The sequence below is a fragment of the Phascolarctos cinereus genome, unplaced genomic scaffold (genome assembly GCF_003287225.1).
Source record: "Phascolarctos cinereus isolate Bilbo 61053 unplaced genomic scaffold, phaCin_HiC Scaffold_4;HRSCAF=312, whole genome shotgun sequence".
In the NCBI taxonomy this organism is placed as follows: Eukaryota; Metazoa; Chordata; class Mammalia; order Diprotodontia; family Phascolarctidae; genus Phascolarctos; species Phascolarctos cinereus.
Window position 1 is genome coordinate 212208304 of NW_027555847.1, and position 26196 is coordinate 212234499.

At 36.1% G+C, this 26196-nt stretch overlaps 1 protein-coding gene across 4 annotated transcripts in view; it reads left to right on the plus strand.

Annotated features, from left to right (window-relative positions):
- Window positions 1–299: 299 nt before the first annotated feature.
- LMTK2 (lemur tyrosine kinase 2) overlaps window positions 300–26196 on the plus strand; it is a 103351-nt gene continuing 77454 nt past the window's right edge. For all 4 annotated transcript variants that reach the window (XM_020965364.2, XM_020965365.2, XM_020965367.2 and 1 more), the window contains exon 1: window positions 300–417. In XM_020965364.2, coding sequence (XP_020821023.1) covers window positions 300–417 — 118 coding nt within the window. The remainder of the gene's footprint in view (window positions 418–26196) is intronic.

Below are 26196 nucleotides of genomic sequence, written 5' to 3' on the forward strand. Positions count from 1 at the left end.
GCAACCGCAGTATCGACCGACAGACACTACGACGGGAGCGGGAAAGATGCTGTTTCCCGGGCTGGAGCGACGGGGGCGGACCAGGAGCCGGGCCGGGATTTGGGAGCAGCGATTTGTCTTGAGGAGCCGGCGCGGGCGCCGCTGAGGCAGCCGACGGAGGGAGGTAGGGGAGAGCAAGAAGGAGGGAGCGACCGACGGGCCGGCACGTAGACGGACCCGAGGCCCAGGGAGCCGGGATCCAGCTCCGGGCGGCTCCGGCCGCAGAGACCTCGCCCGCCACCTCCATTCGTGCGGGGGAGATGCCGGGGCCGCCGGGCGCGCTCCGGCCGCCGCCGCCTCGGCAGCTGCTCCTGCTGCTGCTGCTGCTGCTGCCGCCGCCGGGCGTCGGAGCCGCGCCACTTCCGCAAACAGGTGCAGGTGAGAGGCGGGGACACCTCGGCGGGGGTCCTGGAGGAGGCCGGGGGCGGGGGCACCTGCGGGGAGCCGGGGAGGGGACGCATCGGGGGGACTTCGGCTAGGAGAAGGAAGAAAAAAGGAAATGGCTTATAGAGCGGGGTGGGAATTGGGGTGCCGCTTAAGGGATGGAGGAGGAGATAGATGAGCCGAAATCACCCCGACATCTCCGGAGGATGAAGGGGAGGAGGCTGGGTAAAGCCCGTACCACGGGGGAGGGGGGAGATCTCAATGAGACGAACCTTTGGTTTGGGGTGTATGGTTTCGGAGAGACTGGGGAGCTTCGCCGACCTGGTGCGGGAAGGGGAGTTGGGTTAGGGAGCAGCCCCTGGGCAACCTTCCCCTGCTGTTGCGCTCCGAGGCCGCCGCAGTCCCGGCTCCGAACCTGTTGTACGTGGCTTCGCATCCCGCATCTCTCTGCAAGGCGGTTTAGCTTCCGCCGCTTCGGAACCTTCATCTGTCTGCTGTCACCTGCCTGCCTGCCGTGGGATTTTCACTTCTTGTAGCAGGAAAGAATGTTAAAATCCTTTAAGTGATTAGTGAGCGCCAGTTCTTCTGTAGCTTCTTGAAACTTAATTGTTTACAATTTAAAAGCAAATGTTTAGGCTTCTGGTTTGTTTGTTTTTTTTAAATTTCCTACGAAATGAATCTACGAAGATGATGGTTTTGGAATTCCATCTGTAAATCACCTATTTGTTGAAATCATGTAAGCAGAGCAAACTGCTTTGTACAGTTATTAGGAATCAGGTCTAAAAATGATTAAATTTGTTTTCTTAGCAATGTCATTGATTTTTTTTCCTTCTATTTTCCTCTATAATCTACATTTGGCAGTTTTTTCCCCAAGAGTACATTAGCCCAATAAAGCATATTCTGCATTTCGCCCCCTTTTTTTTTTCTTAACAAGTCTACATTAATTTGCCATTATGAATTGTTGCTTGTTTGAAATAGGAGAGACCAGTGTTAACTATTTAGGGAGCTTCTTGTGGTTTATCGTTTTCGAGAGTCAGATGCTTGGAAGAAGAAAAACTGGAAAGCAAAAAATCTTTGTAGGATGAGTAACATTTATTGATCACGTTGAAGTTATGTATATATTATTCAAGAAGGTTTGGAGAAAAATTCACAGTATTTTGAGACGAATACCGCTGAATTTGACCCAACCTGGCACTCTCTTTTGAGAGTCTTTATTGCTACAGGGAAGTACCAGATGGGGAAATCTTTCTTTCAATATAGATTACTGCCATTTTTGCAATTGATAGTCTTAAAGAATTTCCTAGAGCGCTGAGAGATTGAGACTTACCCAAGGTGGTACAGCTAGTAATTTTCCTAGAAAGAATTTGAACCCAGGTCTTCCTGCCCGTGAGGCCTGCTGTCTAGCCACTACGCTTCAGCTTCCTAGACCAATTATCTTGTAAGATGAATTTTGATCTAGTAGATAAAAAGAAATGTGAATTTTTAATTAGCCCAGAGCAGATTGATACAACATCGTCTAAGAAGAGAAAATGGAAAAAGATGTAAAAAAGTAATTTTGAAGTCAATTCAGCAAGCGTATAAGTTCCTGCTATATACAAGGTACTATATTGCCTACAAGGAGCTCCTAGGAAGACTGTTATGTATTGATTGACATAAATAATGAGTAGAAGGGTATGATAAAGGTTGCTTGTAAAAAGAGTGATGACGGTACAATTGCCAATTCCCAGGATTACTGGGGACATGTTTTTTAAAACCTTAAAACAAATCTTTTTTAAAAAAACCCAAATCTTAAAATAACAAAAACAATGCCTATTTGTGAATGCTAAATGTCAGTTACTGCCCTTTAGGGCTATAAATTCATGTGGATGCTTACATATAAAACATAAAATGAAACATCAGCTTTTGCCTGAATATTATAAAACAAAGTGACTTCTAAAGTCCTGGATTCTTATATTAAAAATTAACCTATAGATCTTTTCTAATTTATTGGTATCTAGATTATCATGACAACTTTTGTAAAACTAAAAAGTTTTCCCAGTAGATGTTCACCTTGTGATATATTGAATTCTTTTGATTAGAGGGTTTCAATAGATGAGTGACAAATTCAGATGATAGTTATCTAGGTAAAATTCTGTGGAAATGACAGACTTAAAATATAAAGCTTGTTGTCTTATGTGGCTGACACAGTACTAGATATTAAAGTACAAAGATCCTGAATAAATGTTTGTTGGATTGGACTGATAATTGAAATGATTCAAAACTGAATTCAGTTAGGCCAAGAAGAATTATTTGAAGAAAACTTTGTTGTATATTATTATTTCTCACTAGGTAAGGCAGACTTCCCAATGAATTTGTATGCTTGATAAGAGCCATTAAGCATCGTAAAAATGATAAACATTCATCTTTTTTATTACATCGGTCATTCAACAAACATTAATTCCCTATGTGCCAGCCATGGTTTTGGGTTCTGGGATTACAGAAACAAAAATGAAATAGTCTCTGGTCTCAAGGATATGACACACATAATATGCAAATATTTACAAAATAAATACAAGGTAATTTGGGGGGAAGGCAGCAGCAGGGTAGGGGAAGAAACTGGAGAGCCTTCATATAAGAAGTGGTCTAATCCAGGGGTGGGGAACCTGTGGCCTCAAGGTCACATGTGGCCCTCTAAGTCCTCAAGTGTGGCCCTTAAGAGTGAATCTTTGAAGGAAATTAGGATTCTGCGGGAAGAGGGAGTACATTTTATGCATGAAAGTGAAGAGGAAGTCTCTTTCACCCTTGTGAGGGGAACAGCCTGTTAAAAAGTAAGGGGGAGTCATGAAATTGAAATTGGTAAGAACAGTTATACTTTTAGAGTTCTGTATGCAGACTTATTTGTTGCTTCTTTTTGCTCTTTTTGTAGAGAAAAGGAAGGAAGAATAGCATAGTATTTCTTTTACATATACAATAATTTTAAAGCTATTAGGTATTATCTAGCCTAGGTGAGACTTCTTATTATTCACTTTTATTATTTGTTACTACCCCTTTATGTAAAAAAGATATGGTAAAGAAGTCACTTGAAACAATCAGGTAAAATCAAGCTTTAGAATTTCCTTTGAATTTCAGGTATCTTTAACCATTCCTATTTGTAAATGACAAAATAATCATGGATAAATATAAGTCACAGAAAAGTCAACAGCTTGATTTTACCTTATTGATTTAAATTCCTGCTTAAATCATTCAATTATAATGTTTCCATGGTAACTATATGTGGTAAATATATGGGTTGGGCTTACCCACCAGGTCTGAAGGAGTTTGCTTTATAACCCTCTTTCTTGGCTCTCCCTTTAAGTTTCTTGGAGACATCCTTGCAGTCAATGATCTGAAGCCTTTTTTTTTCTTTTTTCTGTTTTAGCTGCTAGTCCATATTTCTGGCAGGTCCATCATTTGCGGGCAATCTCATCCTGGAGATCTTCAGGAAAAAAGTAAAAAAGAGAGAAAGTTCATTGTTTTCATGACAGTTGTAAAGTTAACAATTTTTGAACAATTTTTTCTGGATCTCAGTTTTCATTAGATTCTGCTTATCTTAGAAAGATTTGTCTATGCATGCAGATTTCTTTTACATCTGCACTATTCTCAGACCTCTTGCAAAAAGTAGAGACACTTCGAATTGTTTTGAAAGATTGAGTATTTTCCTAAATAGAAGGCCCTCCTGTAAGTACACACAGTATCTTAGTGATATCAGGGCAGTAGTTAGTCAAGGAAACCTACTTCTATTGTTCTGTTGGATATTAGGTCACAGAGTACAGAAGAAGCTTTCAGCAGTTCCAGATAAAGGACTATACGGACGTTTCAGTGAAGCCAGTGGGAATCAGCTACTGATTAAACTTGAGTATGTGAAACTGGGGCTCTAGGCTTAGACTGAACAGAGACTTTTAACTTGCAAAATGCTTTTAAAGGGAGAATTTAGTAAAAGGCAAGTTTTGACATACTGACACACAGCTGCAAATTATTTCTATCACAGTTTCCACAAAGGAGTTTTTCCATCTTTGTTAGAAATAGTCTATATAATTTAGTTGTAATTACTACTCTAACTACTTTTAGTATAATGAATAAGAAAAAATACATCTTATAGAAAGGTCAGTTCAGATATTTTGTAGTTTATCTACATATATACATCAAACCCCTAAGTTTTGCTTGGATTGCTAATGTTGAGTATCCTTTTTTGTTTGTTTTTTGAGTTAATGAGTCCTTAGGTCATTAGAGTTTTGTGGACAATGTAATTGAGATAATTGTAAAAAAAGGAAATAAGTTTGCTCTGGATTATATCCAGAATTCTGAAACACTTGGGAATGACTCCTCAAAATAAGGCTATGTGAATTTAGTTATACAAGGAAAAACATGTAGTCAATATTCTGTTTCATACTCACTGAGATTATATGGACTTGAGTTCAAATTTGGCATTTGACACTTGCTACCTGAGTGACCCTGATCAAGTCACTTTAAAAAAAATCTCTGCCTCAGTTTCTTTGTGTGTAAAATGGAGAGAATAACAGCACTAATTTCACAGGGTTGTTGAGGATCAGATGAGATAATATTTGTATAGCACAGTGCCTACACATAATAGGCACTATGTAAATGCTAAGTGGTGGTGGTAGTAGGTGGTGGTGGTGGTGATATTTCTTTTTTTTCCTCCCATTTAATGGTATTTTATTTTATCCAATTACATGTAAAGATAGTTTTCAATATTCACTTTTGTAAGATTTTGAGTTCCAGATTTTTTTTTTCCCCTCCCTTCCCCCTCCTCCCCAAGACAGCAAGCAATCTGATATAGGCTATGCATGTACAATCATATTAGACATATTTCCACATTAGTCATGTTGTGAAAGAAGAATCAGAACCAAAGAAAGAAAAAATAAAAAATAAAATGATATGCTTTGATCTGCATTCAGACTCCATAGTTCTTTCTCTGAATGTGAATAGCATTTTCCATCATGAGTCTTTTAGAATTGTCTTAGATTATTGTGTTACTGAGAAGAACTATATCAAAGTTGATCACTGTACAATGTTGCTGTTACTGTGTACAATGTTCTCCTGGTTCTGCTCACTTCATTATCAGTTCTCAGAAGTCTTTCCAGGTTTTTCTGAAATCTGCCTGCTCATAATTTCTTTTTCTTTTTCTTTTTTGCATTATATTTCTTTTTTTATTAATTTATTTTTATTTATCAACAGTCATTTCTATGAGCTTTTGAATTTTAAATTTTTCTCCCCCTCCCTCCCTAGCTCCCTCCCCAAGACAGCATGTAATAAGATATAGGCTGTATATATATATATATATATATATATATATATATAAAACATTTTCACATTAGTCATGTTGAAAGGAAGAATTAGAACCAATAGAGGAAACCACAAGAAAAAGGAAATAAAACAGAAGAAAAAAAGAGCAAATAGTATGCTTCGATCTACATTCAAACTCCATAGTTCTTTCTTTGTATGTGGATAGCATTTTCCATTATGAGACTTTTGGAGACATCTTAGATCCTTGCATTGCTGAGAAGGGCTAAGTCTATCAAAATTAGTCATCGCACAGCCTGGCTGTTATTGTGTACAACGTTCTCCTGGTTCTGGTCACTTCACTCAGTATCAGTCCATACAAGCCCTTCCAGGTTTTTCTGAAGTCCTCTTGCTCATTATTTCTTATAATAGTATTATCACAACTTGCTCAGCCATTCCCCAATTGATGGACATCTCAATTTCTAATTCTTTGCCAGGTGATGATATTTTTAAATTTCCCTCTGTTGTATCCTATCCTTGTTAATAATGGTCAAATGTGTCATTTCAAAGAAGGAAGGAAACATCTTATTTCAGCTCAGGGAACCACTTATAGAAGAAAGATACCAGGGAAGGTCTAGAATTTTTTGGATTGTTAAATTTTAATTACACAGAAAACTCTTTCTATGGTATGTTGACAAAAGAAGACCCTTCATACCTAGTATACAGATTGCATAGGCTGGGTTATTTAGTTCTCAAAATAATTTTGTGTATTAGTAATTTATAGGCTGAAGGACAAGAAGTAATTTGAGTCTTGGAGAAGGGGTTATGTAAATTCATGCTGGTCTCAGTATACTATACTGAGTTTTTATTAGAATAATATGTTATTCTGTTTTGGGGAATACTTTTTGGGGGACAAGTTGCAGTTATAGCAGCTCTTATAAGTAAAAAAATTGCAAACTAAACAAAGATCCATCTAAATTGAGTGGATTGAAGAATAAGTACAGTATTTTGTTAGAATAAAGCATTTCTGGAGGCTACATGGTAAAAAAAAATGAACATTTAGTAGACATCTATCTGTGGGATAAGCACAAAGAAAGTGTCATTTCCACATGGAGAATGGTTGCTACTGGCTTTTAGCTATTAATCATTTTCTCCTACTTCCTAGCTGAATATCTCATTCACAAGGGAAAAAAGTATTATAAAATAGGGAGAGTTAGACAAAAGTCCCTAGTCTGAAATGTGCAAACTGCTAATTACAAACTGCTTATACATTCCATTGTTAACCTGTCCTTGGACCTTTCTTGGTGACACTGTAAGAACAAGCTAAGAAAATAAGATGAAGCAGGTATGTTGGGGCAAAATAATGAGATAATATATTTAAAAATTGCAGCTGGTGACTAATTTGGAACCATGCCTTGGCATTGCAGTCATAGCCATACTGACAGGCACATCAGTGAAATAACTTTAATGGTTAGACAGGAGTTAAAATAGATTGTACTTTTCATTCGGAATTAATATTTGAGCTTAAAAACATGGAAGAAATGAGGACTATTGTTATCATATAGCCTAGGTACCTGAAACCAAAATATGGTAGATGTTCTTTCTGTTTCCATTTCTGTTATCTTTTCCAAGCCTGCATTACTTGCAGTAATCTAGACATTAGTAGTCTTCTATCTGCTCTCCCTGTCCAGAGTCTCTTCTCCCCTTCAAGTGATCTAATACATTGTTCCCAGATTAATTTTTTCTCAGATTAATTTTCCTAAAATACTGTTTTTGGACATTTTACCTTCTCTGCTCTAAAATCTTCAGTGACTTCCCACTGCCTATAGAGCAAAATGCAAACTCTTCAGCCTGTCATTCAGGTTTTCTCCACAGCCTGGATCCCACCTAAGGCATCCAGCTCATTTCATACCAATTTCCTACTGCAGTGGTTCACAAACTTTTTGATCTCAGGATCCCCCAAAGAGTTTTTGTTTATGTGGTTTATAAATACACTTAAGTGTAAATGCAAAACAATTTAAGGAGGAAAGTAGTTTGGGGGAAATCCAGGAAAGGCTTCAAAAAGAAGACATTGCTGAGCCTTTAAGTTCAGTCATCATGATCTTGAGGTTAGATAATGATGACAATAACTTAGGACATTTAGATAAACTTTTAACATTTGCAGAGTAGTGTATATACTTCATTTGAAACTTACAGTAAACCTGTTATTAACCCCTAGTTAAAACTCAGATTTTATGACCATTTTCCTCAGGAGGATTCTGATTCTCACAGAGCTTTTTAAGCCCAGGTCTTTCTGATTCTAAATCTAGCACTCAGTGTACTATGTTTTGAACAGGCAGAGATGAGGGGAAAAGGCACATTACAAACACAGAGGAATAGTTTCTGTGGAGGAAGTGGAATTCTAGATTTAGGAAACAGCTAATAGTACAGCTTGGGTAGAACATAGAGTTCATAAAGGGGGTATAAAGTGAAATAGGCCTCAACAGGAAGGTTGGAGCTGAATTGTAGAGATTATTAAATACTAGGCTGAGGATGGGCTTTGATATCTATTGAAACTCTGTGGATCTTATGCGTTTTATTTTCAATTACAGGCGATAGGGAATTGCTAACGGTTTTTTGGTACAGGAACGGTATTGTCAGACCTGGGCCTTAGGAAGTTAATTTTGGCAGCTTTGAGAGAAGGATGAATTGGAGAGGGGAGGATTTGGAGGCAAAGAGATCAACTAGAGAATATCACAATAGCACAAGTGAGAGATGATGAGGGCCTGCTTGAGGGTATTGGCCCTATGAATTGAGAAAAGAGAATAGATGCAAGAGGTGTTGTGGGTTTAAATTTATGATACTTGGCAACTTATTGGATCTGGTGGATTAGGGAGAGGGAAGGGTCAAAATGACTCAGAGGTTAAACATGATTGACTTTGAGGATGGTATTTTCAACAGAAATAGGGGAAATTTGGAGGAGGAATGGGTTTAGGTTAGCGAAAGATAATTCCAATTTGGGTTTGAGATGTTGATGTGTTAACCATGTGGGAGATGTCTGGCAGTCAAGTTGGTGCTACAGAACTTGAGGTAGGGAGATAGATTAGGACTTTAATGTAGAGTTAGAAGTAACATGAGATATGTTACCTACTAGCAGTGCCCTGTATAGTTAGCAGTGTGAGTCAACTGATGCCAGCTTCTGCCTTCTTTCCCCCAGAGTCCTAAGACTAGAAGTATGTATAGTTAAGGAATCACTTTATGATGCAAGGAGGAATGCTTTTTATGATTACTTTTTATAAATGGATATAAATGTGCTAACAATCACAGTTTGTAAACATTGACTTAACATGGTTGGTATGTTAAATGGGAAATCCTTGTCCAGTGTGCTATGGGTAGAAATGCTACTAGAGTAACTGCATCACTTCAATATTGACATTCTTGCTATAAATGAAGACAGAGAGCAAAAGGAAGTTGCAACTAAATGGAAGATGATGGGCTCTTGAATTTTATTGAGAGGCTTAGCTTTAACTGCCCTAGTTAGGCCGTATCTGAAATAGTGTTCAGGGCACTACATTTTAGTGAAGCAAAGAATTTCCAGGTTAGGACAAACAAGTTAGTGAAGGGTCTTCTTCTGTGAATTTGTGTCATATGGAAGTCATTTGTAAGAATGGGAAGTGTTTAGCTTGGACAAACAGAAGACTCAGGGAAGCAATAGCACTGGGTGGAAGTTGGGAAGAGGCATTCAGGCATAATGTCAGGAAAAACTTCCTAATGGTTAGATTTGCTCCCAAGTGGAATGTGTTACCTCAGGAATTACTGGGTTGCCTCTCCTTGGAGGCCTTCAAGTGGAGATTGGATGACCACTTGTCATAGTGGAATTCCTTTTGTGTGTGAGTTGAATCTCTGATGATCCCTTTTAATTCTAAAATTCTACTAGTCTATGAAGAATGGGTCGTGGGTAATTCATGGAGAAGCAAATAAAGGAGTTGACAGTTTTTGTTTTTATCTTTTTTTTAAATTTATTTTAAATTTATGGAATAAAATAAATATTTCCATAATATAGTGTAATAAAAAAGATGATTGCACATAAAACTGCAGATCTATTATGTACAACTTGTTATTCCTTTTAAATGTATAATAAAGTTATCGTGTACATTTCCTTTTTTCCCCTCTTTTTTTCTTCTTTCCCCACCCTCTGCCCTGGGAATGGCAGCCATTAAGAATACAATTTCATTAGACGCATGGTCACTTCATATTATAATATTTGTGAGAGCATTTCCAAAAAAAAAAACACTATGAAGATAATTAAGCTTATACCCTAATGTCCGTTGTAGGTCATGAACAGTCTATGAAGAACTCAGTAAGACCGTTTAAGTTAAAACAATGTTAAATACTTGGTGACTTCATTGCAAAGGAAGTTATAAGCAAGAATGATGAGAAATGCTGGGAAAATGTGATTTGGGTGTAAGAAACAAAAGGCCAGAGAAAACACAAGCGCATGTACACACACACACACATACACACACACACAGATGCCTATGTATCACGAATATTCCCTTCAGGAAAAGAATGAGGGCATGGTGGGCACCAAGTAACACCATAAGAAATGAAATTGATTATATCTAAATGGGTTTGAAAAAACTACTTACAGGTGTGGGAGTCATTTCCAAGTCAATTATCTTTGTACAGTTAGAAGATCAAAATTTTTAGAGCAAAGATCAAATCAATACTGAATTAATAAAAAAATAAAAATTAGAAGATCTGAAATGTCATTAAAACCATTCCAGCCTTTATGCAGTTGATACTGAAAAATGGTAAATGGAAGACAGCTATATAGACTAACATCATTTCCTAAGGATGTAACTATTTTCCTAACATTTAATTCAGTCATCACAATAATGAGAACAAAAGAGCTTAAAAACTGCCTTAAATCAGCAGATAATAATTTCTGTTTGGCAAGCAGATAGATGTGGCAGCTGAAGATAATACAGGTCTAGAGAATAAGCTCATATGGAAAACTCTTAACGAAGAAAGATGGTAGATCACAAGTAGTACTGTGTCAGGAAAAAATTAAGAAGTGATATAAAAAGAAAAATTTTATAAAAAACCTTGGAAATATGAAAAACCTGGTTAATTCAGATCATCCTGAGGGCATTTAGGGAGGAAACTGAAAATACCACATGAAACAGATAAAAACAGAAAAGATTTGTTATTTTCAGCCATTTTTTAGACCACGTTAGCTGCATTCTGGCCATCCTCATCCTCATTTCACCATTATGGACTCTGCCCTTGGGACCTTAGGCTTTAGATAAGCTTACATTTTATTTTGTCTAGAACCAGTCCTGCTCATCACTTCCCAAATTGTGCAGCTTTGATATCATTCCCTTCTCCCTTTATGTATTATCCTCCCCCATTAGAATGTAAGCAGCTTGAGGGAAAAGACTTTCTTGCTTGTACTTGTGGCCCCTGTGTTTAACACAGTGCCTGGCACATAGTAAGCACTAATAAAGATATTATCATTCTTTCATTCATAATCATCATTATTTGTTCATTATCATGACAAATTAGTTATTCTCTCCATCAATGACAGTGAGGGCACAATCCTTGATATCCGTACATAAAGAAATAGAAATAGCACTAAAGAAAGCAAAGGGCAGCGAGATGAGTCCTAGTTACACCAGAGGAGGATATACAAAGAGCAGTGAAGAGTTGATTCTCAATATTGCCCAAAGAAGGTAGGCTGCCAGGCAGTTGGGGGAAAATATTGTAGCTCTTACTGCTCCTACTTTAAAAAGATGAAGAGGAATAATCAAGAAAACATCCTATGTGCCCACTTTCCCACGTACTTGAAATCTTAATGAAAATAATTTATACATGCATCAGCATCATTAGTACATATGTGAATAAGTAAATAAGTAGGATATTGCAAAGCATATTGTACAGTAGGCTCCATCTTTATAATCACAAAACTGACTGAGAGTTGTCGAACACACTAGGAATTATTCTGTTTGTTACTAGTTGACTAAAAAAGAATTGGATTTGGTGATGCATAACCTTTCCTTCAGTAAGATATCTCATGTATTGGTTAAAGTCATGCAAGGTTCCTTGAAAGGTAGAACAGAGATAAATTTGTTCAGCCCTCTAATTATAAATAGCAAGTAAGGAATAATGCAGGGGTAAGTATAATTGTTAAGGTGTGTTTACCACTCTTAAGAAGGATGATCAAACCACGTGGAAGAGGTTTTCCGTATAGATGGTGAAGTCCTCCAGATGATTCTGTTTTCTGATGCCAGTATGCTGATCATATAAACATTGGAATGTGGGAAAGTCTCCTAAATTAAATCCATAATCACTCAAAGGACTGGTCAGTTGTCAACTCAGGAAAACCCAAGTGAATGAAGAATGTCCATTGATGAGGCTATGTTGTGAAGGTAGATAGGCAGCTCAATAGAGCTGATCCATCAGTACATATATCTTGAAGTGACACTGCATGAATAGTGAACTGGTCCTAAATTTGTATAGAAAAAGAGAGAGGCACATTTGTGCACTATTGATGGACTTGTGAATGGCCATAAACATTTTGGAAAGAAATTTGGAATTACACACAAAAAGTGTGTACCCTTGACCCTACTATACCACTGCTATGCTTATGCTTAAAAGAGAGGAAAAAAAGAGAAAAGGATTCTATGTGTAAAAAAATACATATATGTATATATACACATACACATATATATGTATTTGTAGCAGGTTTTTTTTGTACCACAATTGAGAAATGTCAGAATGAGTAAATTGTAGTATATGAATGTGATGGAGTACTATTATTGTGCTATAAAAAATGAGGAAAAAGATGATTTCAAAAAGACTGACATATGAACTGAGGCAGAGGAAAGCAAGAACTAGAAAAGCAATTTATAACATCAGTAGTATAAAAAGGAATAAGTTTGATGGACTGATGAAGAATGAAATGAGTAGAACTAGGAGAACAATTTATTCAATAACACTGTAAAAACAACGTTAAGAACTACAAGAATTATGATCAAAGACACAGTGACTATTCATGTAAAAATATTGAAATGTATGCCTGGCAAAGGAGATCTTACTGATTATGTAGCAAGAATAAAGGGTAACTGTGGACATCATGTGTGCTTAATTGTTAACCTCTTATTGTCTAGATCTAGAGAAGCACCCTTGGTAGAAGATTAGTCAAATGACATGGACAAAAATATCACAAATTGAGGTGGTGTGCTTGGGTTATGACCTCTCACTATCTGGAAGGATTAAGCACATCAGGGAGAACATTGAACTTGAAGCCTATTTTTAAGGCTAGAAAATTCTGTTCTTCATGGCATAGTATTTTGTGATAAGCCACATATTATAATGAAAACGTAAAGCCTTTTGACAGTGTAGTTTATCTTACTTTCAAGTACTCAAAATAACCTTTCCTGACTTAATTTTCCAGTTTTTGTTATTATTTCTGCCAGTTACTTGCAAACTACACCCACTAGCAGCATTCAGGGGCATTGATGCCCTGCTCCATCTATTACCTGTGTGAGCTGAAAGCGGGTGGAATTTTAGTTGGTTCCATAGAGAGAATAGAAGGGGATTGATTGTAACCAGGGAACAGAGGTAGTATGATTTCTGTATCTTGAGGAATTATCTGGAATTTTCAAGACTAAGTCAAATAATATTCATGAAATACCATTTTAGAGCTGCTAAATCTCTTTAAATATGTAATTTAAAGAGGAAGCAGGTAATTCTTTAATTAGCAAACGTTCATATTTTAACTAGTCATGGTAGTGTGCTGTGATATATCTGAATAGCATGTAGTATTGATAGGCCTGTGTAATCTGAAAATCTGTAATGTCTTGCTGGAGGGAAAAGTTTATTTGTCTTAATCAATCTTGTATAGTATGAGAAAATACTTACTAAAAGTTGTTTATGTGTGAAAAACAATCTTGGCGTGTTTCCTACTTTTTACTGTTTCTCTAATTTGCCATAATTGTGTGTGTGTGTGTGTGTGTGTGTGTGTGTGTGTGTGTGTGTGTGTGTGTGCCCAGCATTCTTTTATTAATAGATTTTAATGATTTACATACTCGGTTTTGATTTAAAACATAAAAGCACATTAACATTTGATAAAGATATATAAGGATTTTTATCTTTTTTTTTTTTAAGGCAATTGGGGTTAAGTGACTTGCCCAGGGTGACATACCTAGTAAGTGTGAAGTGTTTGTTCTAAGGCCGAATTTGAATTTAGGTCCTTCAGACTTCAGGGCCAGTGCTCAATCCACTGCACCACCTAGCTGCCCTGATTTTTATCATTTGTGTAAGATAGGTACTTAGGACAAGAAAACAGACTTTAGTATCAGTTTAATCCCTAAAAAGATTTTGATGGAGAGGGAGTGTTTAATAAGAATAATTACCATATTGAGATTTAACTTCAAAGAATTAATTCTGTAGAACTTTATCCTCTAAATTTGTTTTATACAATACTAAAATGTTAACAGACCTGAAGGGATTTCAGTTTAATATGCTATAGCTAAAACTCCTAATTATAATAGGTAAATAAGCAAGACGTTTTAAAATATAAGAGCAACTCCAAGGTTCCAAAGTTAACAAAAATAGAAAATGAAAGATGCTGGAGAGGTTACAGGGAAAGAGGCACATTGATACACTGTTTTTTTCCTTAGGCAGTTGGGGTTAAGTGACTTGCCCAAGGTCACACAGCTAGTAAGTGTCAAGTGTTTTGGTCTGAGGCCATATTTGAACTCAGGTCCTCCTGACTTCAGGGCCGGTGCTCTATCCATTGTGCCACCTAGCTGCCCGTCACATTGATGCACTGTTAGGTGGAGCTGTGCATTGGTTTAACCGTTCTGAAAGGCACCTTGCAACTACATGCTCCCAAATTTATTAAATTGTGCCTGCCCCTTTCCCAGTGATACTTTCTACTAGGTCTATACCCCAAAGAGATTAAAGAAAGAAGAAAAGGATCTGCATGTACAAAAGTATTTTAGCAGCTCTTTGTAGTGGCAAGGAACTAGAAACTAAAGAGGTGCCCATCAGTTGGAATGGCTGAATAAATTATGGTACATGAATGTAATACAGTACTAATATACTGTAAGAAATAAACAAGTAGACAATTTCAGAGAAATTTGGGAAGGTTTCTACGAACTGATGCAGAACGAAGCAAGCAAAATGAGAACATTTTGTACCGTAACTCAACTATAGAATTCTTTGCTATACTGTTCTCTTGAATGGTGTTTCCTGGGGACTATTTTGGGTAAGTTTGTTATTTCTCAGAGTCTCAGTATCAGTCAGTGTCCTGCTGTTGCATTTTATTGATAGTTTTAGGTAAGAATAAAGTAGGGTCCTGAACAGTAACCAAAAGGCTACTTCCCTGGAAAGTATCATTTGTCTGTATGGAGAGTCTTTTCTTAGAGCCATTGTACTATTAAACAATTTTGAAAGACAAGAATTCTGATCAACCTTAATTCCAGGGGCCTCAATAACAAAGATTGCTCCCCATCTTGTGACAGAGAGGTGGTGGGCTAATAAGCAAAATAAGATGTACTTTTGGATGTGACCAATGTGGGGATTTGTTTTATTTGTTGTAAGCTTTATGTGTTTTCTTTTATTCTTTGGGGGAGGGGAACAGGTAGGAAGGAGAAAAAAATAAATGCTTGATTTAAAAAAACAATTCTGTAATACTAAGGATTTGCAAAAAAAAAGTAATATAGGACTACTTTATAACCATTTTGAGTATAGAAAAATAGCTATTTTAAACTAGGCAATAATTGTTTAACAATTGAAATTCTTGTTTTAAAAACTATTAAAAAATTATAATATATTTACCCATCATCAAGCTAGCTGTTCAGTTTACAGATTATAAGGTATTTATAATACATAACTACATTGGGAATGATACTTTTATGATGATTTTTAGAAAGTCAAATCTGGGGGCAGCTAAGTTGTGCAGTGGATAGAGCACTGGCCCTTGAAGTCAGGAGGACTTGAGTTTAAGTCTGGCCTCAGACCACACACTTGACACTTATAGCTGTGTGACCTTGGGCAAGTCATTTAACCCCAATTGCCTAAAAAAAAAGTCAAATCTCTTTCAACAGTTCTGACAAAAATTGAGGCCTATTTTCAAGAACAGAAAATTGGAGCATTCTTATGAATCTTTTTATGCTAATTTTAATAATATTTTTTCTAGTGGGGATGATTACTGATCAGCATATTTACAGTATTTACATTTCTTTTATTATGCAGCGAGAAATAGTTGATTGACCTATAAAGTAAGGTCCAACCCTCATGTCAGTAGTTTCAGATTGTGAATAGAATATATATTTGCAGATATGATTAGAGAAATCTTTGGTAATTGGCATTACTGGTCTATTAAGAGGTCTCTAAAGTATCTGAAAGTCAGAATAGATCAATGAAAAGGTCACGAAACAGAGTCAAAAGACATGATTTCTAGGCTTACTTCTCCAGTTAACTAGCTGTTTGGCCTTTGGCAAATCATTTAATTTCACTAATCCTTTTTCATCCTTTGTAAAATGATCATATGGACCTAAATCTTTCAATTGTAAGATTCTCTGATTCTAAAATCCAGAGAGTCCACTAAGAGATAACTAATATAGCTGCCTTTGGTGGTCAGAAATTTTTGTGATAAGATGGATATTAATTTTTTAAAAGAAAAGCATTTTTAAATTTTATCTTTTCTAGTTACATGTAATAACAATTTTAAGCATTAAAAAAATTTTTTTTTGAGTTCCAGGTTTTCTCCCTTCTTCTCTTCCCTCTCCCACTTTCTGAAGGCAAGCAGTTTGATATAGATTATACATATACAGTCATGCAAAACATATTTCCATATTAACCATTTTGCAAAAGAAAACACAGACCAAAAAACAAAACGAGAAAAATAAAGTTTTAAAAAGTATGCTTTGGTACTGCATTCATGTATCTGTTCTTTTTCTGGAGATAGATAGTATTTTTCATCATAAGTCCTTCAGAATTGTCTTGGGTCATTGTCTTGCTGAAAATAGTTAAGTCATTCACAGTTGATCATTGTACATTGTTGCTGTTACTGTGTGCAGTGTTCTCTTGGTTCTGCTCATTTTGTTTTGCATTAGTTCATATGTCTTCCCAGATTTTTCTGAAACCATCTTGCTCCTCATTTCTTATAGCATGATAGTATTCCATCACAATCATGTACAACAATTTATTCAGCCATTCCCCAATTTATGGGCATCTCCTCAATTTCCAATTTATCGCTACCACAAAGAGGCGCTATAAATATTTTTGTACATATATAGGTCCCTTTCCTTTTTTCTTTCATCTCTGTAGGATATAGAAGTAGCACTGGTATTGCTGGGATCAAAGGGGTATGCACAGTTTTATAGCCTTTTGGGCATAGTTCCAAATTACTCTCCAGAATGGTTGGATCAGTTCACGACTCCATGAAGAGTGCTGTAGTGTCTCAACATTTGTCATTTTCTTTTGTCACATTATTCAGTCTGGTAAGTGTGAGGTGGTACCTCAGAGTTGTTTGTTTGTTTTTTTCAGTCAATAAACATTTATTAAGTGACTCATGTTCTGGGCTCTATGCTAAGTGCAAAGGAAAGTCCCTGCCCTCAAGGAGCACACAGTCCAAAGGGGGAGACAACAAGTAAACAATTATGTACAAACAAGATATATACAAGACAAATTTTAGCTAATTAGTGGAGGGAAGGCACTAGATTTGAGTGACTGAGGAAGGTTTCATGTGGGTGGGGCTTTAGCTAGGACTTGAAGCCAGGAGATGGAGATGAGGAAGGAGAACATTTCAGGCATGGGAGCAGCTAGAGAAAATGCCCACTGAGGAACTAGGAATGTCTTGTTCAAGGAGGAACGAGAAAGTTGATGTTCCTGGATATGGAGTACATGGGGTGGAGGGTGTGGGGAAGAGAGAGGCTTCAGAGTTGTTTTAATTTGCATTTTTCTAATCAGTAGTGATTTAGAGCGTTTTTAAAATATGACTTATGGATAGCTATGATTTCTTCTGAAAACTGCCTGTTTGTATCCTTTGACTATCAATTGGGGGATGATGTGTATTCTTATAAATTAACGCATTTATGTATTTGAGAAAGAAGCTTTTATCAGAGAAACTTGCTATAAAACTTTTTTTTTCTTGTTTTTTGCTTTCCTTCTAATCTTGGCTTCATTGGTTTTGTTTGTACAAACCCTTTTTCATTTGATGTAATCAGAATTATCCATTTCACATACTATAATACTCTCTATCTCTCTTTTGGTATTAAAATTTTCCCTAAGAAAAGCATTTTCCACCATATATTTCTTTGCTGTACCCTTACAGTAACATTCTCTTGAATGGTGTTTCCTGGGGACTATTTTGGGTAAGTTTGTTATTTCTCAGGGTCTCAGTTAGCAATCAGTGTCCTGCTGTTGCATTTTAATGATAGTCTGGAGTAGAAGTAAAGTGGGGCCCTGAACAGTACCAGAACAGCTACTTCCCTGGAAAGTAGCATTTGCCTATATTGAGAGCCAAATCCTTAGAGCCAGAGTGCCAGGTCGAAAAGGGAGGAGATTTAATTAAATTTTTCTTGAGAAAAACACAGCTTTCTTTACTTCTTTTTTTTCTTTCCGTGTGTGTGTGTGTGTGTGTGTGTCCGTGTGTGTGTAAAAGAACCAAGGAGGCATTAGTATTTGTGCAAAATAATATTAAATAGATGAGACCTCTTCATTTATATGGACCCTAAATTGGTTATTATTATGGAGAATAAATTAACTTCTAAAGTAAGATGGAAGAATAAAAGAATATTCTGTTAGATGTGGTGAATTATAGTGAGTAGATTATCAGTATTTTTTGAAAGTAAGTTTAATACAGATACTTGTAAAAAAAGCAGTATATCATGTAAAACCCATAATTTAATTCACTTTCTCTATGCCAGCAAGGTCCATATTTGTGTTTAACCAATTATGAACCCCTATAACTTGAGATCTAGAGAATTGAGAGGTCCTCCCCTCAAAAAAAAAAAGGACTTTAAAAAATGTTTAAAGGAATAAGATAATCTTATGAGGAAGTTTTTCTGAACCTGGGGTCTGTGAACTTAAAAATTTTTTTTGTAGCTGTATTTCAGTATAATTGGTTTCCTTTGTAATTTTAGGTATTTTATTTTATTCATTTAAAAACATTTTCCTGAGAAAGGGTCCACAGATTTCACCAGAGGTCAGAAGGGGTCTATGACACACTTCTGTTGTAAGGGAAGACTAAAGGGATTAGAGTTTTTCAGTCTAGAAGTGAGATTGGTATAGGGGCTTGAAAATCTCTTAAAAGAAAATAGTATTCTAAAAGAAGAAACTGCCATATACTGCAGAGTGGAACAAGATAAAATAAGTTTAAATTATACTGGGAGAATTTAAGGTAAATGGGAAGAATTATAGGTTCATACACACCAAAACAGGTTATTAAAAAGAGATTTTGCAATCATAGACTGCTGAGAGGCAGAATGGGATAGAGGACTAGAGGAAGGAATGCTAGAGTTAGACATGAATTCAGATTCTGCCTTCCACCCTTGTTGGGCAACCAGTCATAGGTCACCTAATCCAAGACTCAGTTTCATCATCTGCAAATATTTACCTCATAACATTGCTATGAAGTACACAGAAGATAATAGTTAAGTGCTTTACAAATCTTAAAAGGTCTGTGTGTTCGTTGTTCTTCACATTTTTAAAGGAAAAGGCAAACCGCTTTTGAAGATGACATTTAATCTGCTGTAAGATCTAGAAAGTGAAGGAGTACGAATGAGGTGATCTGACCTCCAGAGATCCTTTTCAGCCATGATTCAATAAAAGTGACATTATGTTTTCTGATATTATTACTAATATTAAGCTGCCCTAGAAGTTTCCTTAAATTTTTATAGACAGTGTTTAGAGGGGAAAAATGTTCATTTTTGGATTTGAGCTTCCTTTAGTGACTTTTCTTATTAAAATGGATTTCTCAGGTTGAAAATTTAAGCAGTTAACTAGCATAACAAAAGGAGCTAGCTGTAGTGAGGATCTGGAGTCCAGGGGTAGGGAATCTGCAGCCTCTGTGCGGAATGTGGCGCTCTGGTTCCTCAAGTGTGGCCCTTTGACTGAATCCAAACTTCACAGAACAAATTTCCTTAATAAAAGGATTTGTTCTGTAAAACTTGGACTCAATCAAAAGGCCCCACCCAAGGAACGAGAAGGCCTCAGGTTCCCCACCTTGCTGGATTCTAAGCTGTATTGAAATAACCAAATAATATGAAGTACTTTGAGTTAAGAGTTTCCTTCCTTCCTTCCTTCCTTCTTTCTTTCCCTTCCTCCCTCACTTCCTTCTTTCTTTCCTTCCTTCCTCCCTTCCTTCCTTTGAAGTCTTTAGTTCTTGATGATTGTGAGCCTCAAAGCAAAGTCTGGTTCATGTCACAGAAACCTTTGACTTTTCTGGCTAAATTGTGAAAGGTACTTGTATCACTTTGTATTGCAGCTACCAAAGTAGTCTTCCTTTAGGTTAATTTATATTAAGTGTTATGTTACAATTTTTCTGATGCGGCTAAAAATTAGACCTCTTACTGTACATCCGCTTTGACCAGCAATACTGCTGCAATGTCTGTATTTCACAGAGATAAAAGAAAAAGGAGGAGGACCTGTATGTACAAAAATATTTACAGCAGCTCTTTTAGTGGTGGCAAAGAATTGGAAATTGAGGGATGCCCATAAATTGCAGAATGGCTGAACAAGTTGTGGTGTATGCTTGTGAAGGAATGCTATTGTGCTATAAGAAATGATGAGCGGGATGATATCAGAAAAACCTGAGAACACTTATGTGAACCTGATGCAAAGGGAAGTAAGCAGAACCAGGAGAACGTTGTGCATAGTCACAGCAGTATTGTGATGATAATCAACTATGAAGGACTTAGCTACTCTGCTCAATACAGTGGTCCAGGACAGTTGCAAAGGACTCGTGATGAAAAATGCTATCCACATCCAGAGAGACAACCGATGAATCCTTGAGTACAGATTGAAGCATATTTTTTTCACTTTATTTACTGTTCCCCTCCCCCCTTTTGCAACATGGCTAATATGGAAATGTTTTGCGTGACATGTACAATGGATATCATATTGCTTGCCTTCTTGGTGGGGGTTGCTTAGGGAGGGATAAAATTTGGAACTCAAAGTTGAAAAATGTTTTTTTAAGAACTTAGAGCTCTTTTTTGGGGGGGTATAATTTAATGGAAAATGAAGAGAAATAAGCAGTTTTACCTAAATCAAAAGGCCTTACTGACATTCTGTTGAGGCAGTGATCGAATATACAACCTTCCCCTAATATTAGTAACAATTGGTGAGCTAGTCAACCTTGAAAATGATCATTACACAGGTTGGACAGCATTGGCCATAATTAGCGTAAGGTGCAGTTTTATTTCCCTAAGCTGTTAATGTTTAAGTTATGTGTCATTTCAGGGTCTCTGACTCATCAGCTCTAACGCCATTTACAGCGCTCACAGTACTGCATGAACAAGTTTATTTAGTGCTTTGGTTCATTGTCCCTGCCTTTCTAATATTAGAAACTACTGAGACTTGAAATTGCTGAACATTAACATTATAACAAATGTATTGTTACATTGAGGCATAGAAAAACATTTTAGTGACTTAAGATTCTGTGTGCAGGAAGCTCATGATAAATGTATTCATAATTTGTGGTTTAAAATATTTGTGATGTCACTTTAAACCACATTCTGTCCCAAAGAGTATTGACTCCTTCTCCTCCCCACCTCCCCTGAATCCCTGCTGGTCATCTTCTGTGTGGTACAGAGCTGCGGGAGGAAGAGGTGGATGGATGGTCTATTGCTGTATGCCACTAAATGATGTAATTTTATTTTAAACCTTTAAATTTGTCTTTGCTAGGCCAGTTGATATAATAGGCCTGGTTTACAAGGCTACAAACCTCAGCCTTTCCCCATTCATCCCATTCTCCCTAGTCCAGTTTATTTTGCCATTTCAGGCCAGGTACTCTCTGTTCACCATGGTCCCTTACACATTTACATTTACAGGTGAATTTCCTGAAGTGGAAAGGGGTGGTAGAAAAGAGGAAAAAGAGAGATTTATGTATAGGCTTTTGTGGGTCCCCCTTTTTATGTTACCACTCTTCTTGTCCCTAAAGCCAACATGATGGGAAATGAAAGAGAATGGATCATCAGGCAAATTTCTCCATTTGTGGTGATTCTGAGAATGACAATGGTGAATATATCTTAATAGAGTATTCGCAGTATTTAGGTAGGAAAGAGAGATACTCTTGGGCATTTTGTTTTATAGTACTAAAGTGAAACATCTTTATGAAATATTCTAGCATTGAAAGAATTTTGAGCATTTATATATGAAGAGAATGACATGTATAAACACATAATACATAAAATTATTTTATTATCCTTGCTTCAGATCTTAGGAAGTGAACATAGATGGATAGAGCTTAGTGTCTCAAAAGCTGAGTTCAGATCTTTGCTTTGACATTTATTACCCGTATTGACATTGGGCAAATTACTTAGCCTCTTTGGGCCTTATACTTATCTGTAAAATGAGAGCATTGAATTAAATAATGTCTAAGATCCCTTTCAGTTCTAAATAGTTGACCCTATTAATGTGGAAGAAATATAATACTCTCCTATCCACTCAGATGTACTATTGGTGTCATGTTTTTGTATTAAGGAAATACCCTGTTACTACTTTGGCAAACATGAATTGCAAAATAAGTAAGAAAAGTATGAAATATTTTATTATATATAGTGGATCTGAAAAGTTCCCAATTTCTAAAAAGTGGTAAAGGAGAGGACTAACTAAATCCAGTATATGTAAGGAAATTTCTGACTATTTCTGATTTGTGATGGAAATATTTGCCAACGTGGATATTGAAGTCATGTTGTGCTTCTCATACGTAATAATGACCATGGACAAGTCACATAACCTCTTAGTGACCTAAGTCTTGTCAGAGATGTTGTTGATCTTCATTGGTAGAAGAAATTTCTACGGCATGAATTCATAGCTCCATGTTTCCGTATTTTACAAGAAAAAAAATTGTCGAAATTGACTTAATTCTTTAAATAAATTATTATAAACTTAATCCTCAGCATACGCAAAGGTTTTAATATACAAAGACATACCAAATAATCTGTATGAAACCCTGAACTTCTATTATGTATAGTCCGTTTTGAAAAAGCATGTGTTAAATTTAACAAGACTAACAAATTACCATATTTTGTATGCTTTTCTGAATTTAAAGTTCTAGGTTTTTTTTCAGTGTTTTATTGGTGATCCATTTTTTCATCTCTATCACTGCCTTTAAAAAAATTGTTATTGTATTTTTCAATTAACAAATCTATTTCCTCTCTCCCTTTACCTTTACACACACACACACACACAGAAAAAGGAGGAAAAATAAAATCCTTGTAATAAATATGCAGAGTCAAGCAAAACATTTTTACATTGGCCGTATTAAAAAAAATATGTATCTCAAAAGTATATCTCTGAATCTATCACATCTCCGTGAGAAGGTGTATAACAACGGCATGAGTTCTCTAGAGCAATGGTTGTCTTTCTGTTAAGTCAAAACTTTAATATCTTTCAGAGTTGTTTTTCTTTATAATCTTGTTATTATATATGTTCTGGTTCTGTTCACTTCGCACTGCATCATTTCATATAAGTCTTCCCAGGCTTCTTTGAAGCTATCCTTTTCATAATTTCTTATAGCATAGTAGTATTCCATCATATTCATATACTATAATTTGTTTAGCTATTCACCAATGGATTGGGATCCCCTTAGTTTCCATTTCTTTACCACTACAAAAAGAACTGCTATAAATAATTTTGTACATATTAGTCATTTTCTTACATCTTTGATCTCTTTGGGGAGTAAACCAAGTTGTGTTATTGATAACGTTTGCACACTTTAGTCTTTTGGGACATAATTCTGAATTGCTTCCCAAAATTTGGCTTAGCAGTTTTTGTAAATGTCTTGAGTGTGTGCAGTATATAGACTGCTTTCTGGAGTGGCTGAATTAGTTCACAGCTTTACCAGTGGAACATTAATGTGCGTGTTTTCTCACAGCCACTCACACATTTGTGATTTTCCTTTGTTAACTTTGGCAATCTGATGGATGTGATATGGAACCTCAGTGTTGTTTTGATTTTAATTTCTCTAATTATTAGTGATTTGGAACATTTTTAATGTAGTTATTTATAGCTTGTATTTCTTCCTTTGAAAACGGCTTCTTCGTATCCTTTGACCATTTGTCAATTAGAGAATAGCTCATTACTAAATTTGAATCCGTTTCCCATGTGTCTTGGAAACAAGACTTTTATCAGAGAAACTTATTGCAAAGATTTTTTTTTCATAGTTCCCTGCTACCTTTCTAATATTAGTTGCATTGGGTTTGTTTATGCAAAAACTTTTATTAAATTTTTATACAATTAAAACTATGCATTTTATTTATCCTCTTTATCCTTTGGTCATGAATCTATCACTACTTATTCTCCACCCAAATCCACATAGAAGTCCTCCATTATAACAAGCATAGTCAAACAAAGCAAGTTAGTACATTGGCTATGTTTGAAAATAACACCTCATTTGGCACCTCTTGTCCATTATCCTTCTTGCCAAGAGGTAGGAGGCATGCATCATCATTAGTCTTCTCAAGTCATGATTTGTCACTGGTTGATAAGTGTTCTAAAGTTTTATAAAGTTGTTTTCTTTCATATTATTTTGGACATTGTAAACATTATTCCCTTGTTCTGCTTATTTCACTCAGCTCATACACATTTTTCTCTGAATTTTTATGGTTGACTTTCTTATGGTGCAATGACATTTCATTACATTTGTATACCATAATTTGTTCAGACATTCTCTAATTAATAGACTTTTTCTTTGTTACAACAAAAAAATGCTACTATAGATGTTTTTAAATATGTATGCTCTTTTCCTCTGGCTTGGATCTTTCTGGGGTATATGCCTTATAGTGTTATTGTTGGGTGTACTTAGTGGGGTGGGGTTTTATTGTTGTTGTTGTTTTGGATATAGTTCCACATTGTTTTCTAGAGTGGTTGAATCGGTAACATCTCCACCACAAGGCATTAGTGTGTTTGTCCTCTTACAGCCCATTCAAGTAATTGACTCTTTCTTTAACCATATCTTTTTTTCTTCCTCTCTATGGAATTTTTAGGCTAGTTTCATGAAAATTATTTTTTCTCATTATACCGGTTACCAAAAAGCAGCTTATATACTTCTGAATATTTTTGAAATAACAGGTTGTCTGCCTTGTATTCCTTTGAAAGTATCTAGTAAGAAGGCTTCTAGATTTTGTAATAGAATTGGCATTTGGGTATAGTTACTGTGGGGGAAAAACTGGTTAGAAGCCTTTGACATTAAAGTTCTTTTCCATGTTTTTGCCTTCAAGCCCTCCCTTCTTCCAAATTCCTCATTTCTGTCAAAGGTATCACCATCCTTCCAGTCTCCCAGGTTTGTAGTACAGGTATTAATTTAGACTTTTATTCTCCCACACCCCACATAGCCATTTGCCAAATCTTGCCATTTTTCTCTCTACTGCATCTCACATCCATCTCCTTCTCTCCACTCAGACCCTCACATATCTTGCCCTAGGTGTTGAACGTTTCTTGATTGTTCTCTGTGCCTCAAGTCTCTTACCACCTCAGTCCATCCGACAGACTGCTACCAGTATAATTTTTTGTGTGACTCCCCTAATTAAATGATTGACTGATAGAATTCTAGACCCTGTTTCTCATACATGTTGTAACCTCTACCTTCTTTCTACCTTTTGGCAATTCCACTGTTTTTATTATGTATATGGAATTATGTAATCTTATGGATATGAAGTGTTGACAGTATATGTGGACAAATATCATAGATCTGTTTATGGAAACAGCCTGGATTTTATAGGATGAGTCAGAAGTCTCTGGGCATTTACCATTGATGATTAAGTACAGTGAAATCCTTTTATAAAGATGATATTGAGAACTGTGTTTACATTAAGTTTCCATCGAGTTTTCAGGTATCTGTGGTGTATCCAAATCTTTGTAGTAAGTAGACATGTTATTGTAGGAAGATATTGTAACAGAGCACAATTCCTGCACATTTTTATACCTCAACTAAAATGTTGACAGTTGTACCTTCTACATGTTTACAGGCCTGAATCTTCATGTCTTTTTTAAATTATAGTTTCTCTTACACCTTTTCAGCAATGGTACCACAGGAACATTTGGATCACCCTATTTAAAGATTCCTAGTTTCATTGTCAATATTTTAAATACTTATGCTTTAAAAATTCTGATGAACAGATCTCTGAAGTTCATATTTTGTTCACTATAGATTAAATAGTATTATAGTTGCTACTTTTTTTGTATTTGAGAAGAATGAAAGGGTACTTTTTGATGTAAGTCAAACATTTTTTTCATTCAGGAACTTGCAGATTATACTAATTAAGTAATGTTTATTATGTTAACATTTGTAAAGAG